The 2,045-nt window shown below is 35.6% G+C and overlaps 1 protein-coding gene across 1 annotated transcript; it reads left to right on the plus strand.

The window, feature by feature from the left end:
- On the plus strand, positions 1 to 678 carry LOC128285489 (uncharacterized). Its single transcript, XM_053022966.1, has one exon. The coding sequence runs from the start codon at positions 1 to 3 to the stop codon at positions 676 to 678; it is 678 nt and encodes a 225-aa protein (XP_052878926.1).
- Positions 679 to 2,045: the final 1,367 nt, after the last annotated feature.

The following is a 2,045-nucleotide window of genomic DNA, read 5'->3' on the forward strand; positions in this document are numbered from 1 at the left end:
ATGTCAAATCTTACAAAACTCGAATTTGTGGCTCTGGACATCACTGGAAATAACTATTTATCATGGGTACTAGATGCTGAAATTCATTTAGATGCAAAGGGTCTTGGTGAGACTATTAAGGAGGGAAATGAAGAAAGTACACAAGATAAGGCCAAGGCCATGATTTCCCTTCGCTATCACCTCCATGAAGGTCTAAAGACCGAATATTTGACTGTTAAGGACCCTCAAATTCTTTGGGCCAATCTAAAGGAAAGATATGACCACCAGAAAACTGTGATTTTGCCTAAAGCTCGTTATGAGTGGCTGAATTTAAGATTGCAAGACTTTAAGTCTGTTAGTGATTATAACTCGGCCATGTTTAGAATCACTTCACAATTGAATTTATGTGGAGAGAAGATTACTGATGCAGAAATGTTAGAAAAAACATACTCAACTTTCCATGCAAATAATGTTGTCCTGCAGACACAATATCGTGAAAAAGGCTTCCAAAAATATTTTGAATTAATTTCTTGTCTCCTAGTGGCGGAGCAAAACAACGAGCTGCTAATGAAAAACCATGAATTATGCCCAACTGGCTCTGCTCTATTCCCTGAAGCGAATGTGAGTTTACACAATGGGCAAGAATTAAAAGAAACACACCATGCAAATAGTAGTGTGCGTGGCCATGGTCGTGGCTGAGGGCATGGCCTCGAACATAGATATGCATATGGTCGAGGTGGTTGTTTTAAAAATTCACATTCCTACCAGAAGTGGGATCGGAAAAATGGTAACAAGGAAGGGAAAGAAAAATGTGAAAATGTGACTAATGTATGTTATCGTTGTGGAGGAAAAGGACATTGGTCTCGTGTGTATCGCACACAAAAGCATCTAGTTGATCTTTATCAACAGTCCATAAAACAGAAGGGAAAGAAAGTAGAAACCAATCTTGTGTATAAAGATGGCGAAGGTGATATTGATAATGGCAATGCAACCCACTTAGAAGTGGCTGATTTTCTTTCTACCCTGAAGGAAATTATTAATGCCACAAATTTCGATAAATAATAAAATAAACCTCTACTACTCTATGTTTTATTTAGCAACTTTAATAATGATGTTATGACCTTTACTAGTGCTATGTTTTATGTGATAATTTTGTTTTATAGACCTTTTAGTAATTTGAACTTTGAATATCTGTTTTCACCATTTTGTGTGACATTTTGTGGTTATTTTGTTTCTTTGAAGAACATTATTTCGCAAAGGCAATCAGCTATGAATGGTGAAAATATATGTCTAATGATAAAGGCAACTACTCACACCATACTTGAAAGACAAGAGATATTTTTCTCATTTAATAATGAAAGAAGAAAGTGTGAGCACTATATCCGTAGTACAACTATTATAGAAGGCTCGGAAGAGCAATTTTTATTACTAAGGAACAAAATTGAAATTATTAATGCATTATACTCCCTAAGTCTCAAAGAAATTTATTGAGTTTTAAAGATATTGGCCAAAATGGATATCATATTGAGACTTTAAACGAAGGAAATTGTGAATTCCTTCAAATTACGAGTATTGCTCAAGGCAATAAACAAATTGTTGAGAAATTGCCTGCATTCTTTACTGGTTTGTACTACACAAAGATCAGTTCTATAGAAACACATGCTATAGTAAACCAGAAGTTTACTAATGACTTTGTTCATTGGCATGACCGGTTAGGCCATCCCGGTTCAATAATGATGCAAAAAATAATTGAAAATTCATGTGGACATTCATTGAAGAGCCAGCAGATTCTTTAAAACATTACATGTGCTGCATGTTCACTGGGGAAATTAATAATCCGACCATCACCAGCTAAGATAAATAACGAACCACTTATTTTTTTTGAGCGAATTCAAGGGGATATATGTGGGCCTATACATCCCCCATGTGGACCATTTAGGTACTTTATGGTTTTAATTGATGCATCGATTAGATGGTCTCATGTATCTTTGTTATCAACTCGCAACTTGGCGTTTGCGAGATTGCTTGCTCAATTGATTCGATTACGAGCCCATTTCCCAGATTTT

The sequence above is a fragment of the Gossypium arboreum genome, chromosome 12, assembly GCF_025698485.1.
Source record: "Gossypium arboreum isolate Shixiya-1 chromosome 12, ASM2569848v2, whole genome shotgun sequence".
Taxonomy (NCBI): domain Eukaryota; kingdom Viridiplantae; phylum Streptophyta; class Magnoliopsida; order Malvales; family Malvaceae; genus Gossypium; species Gossypium arboreum.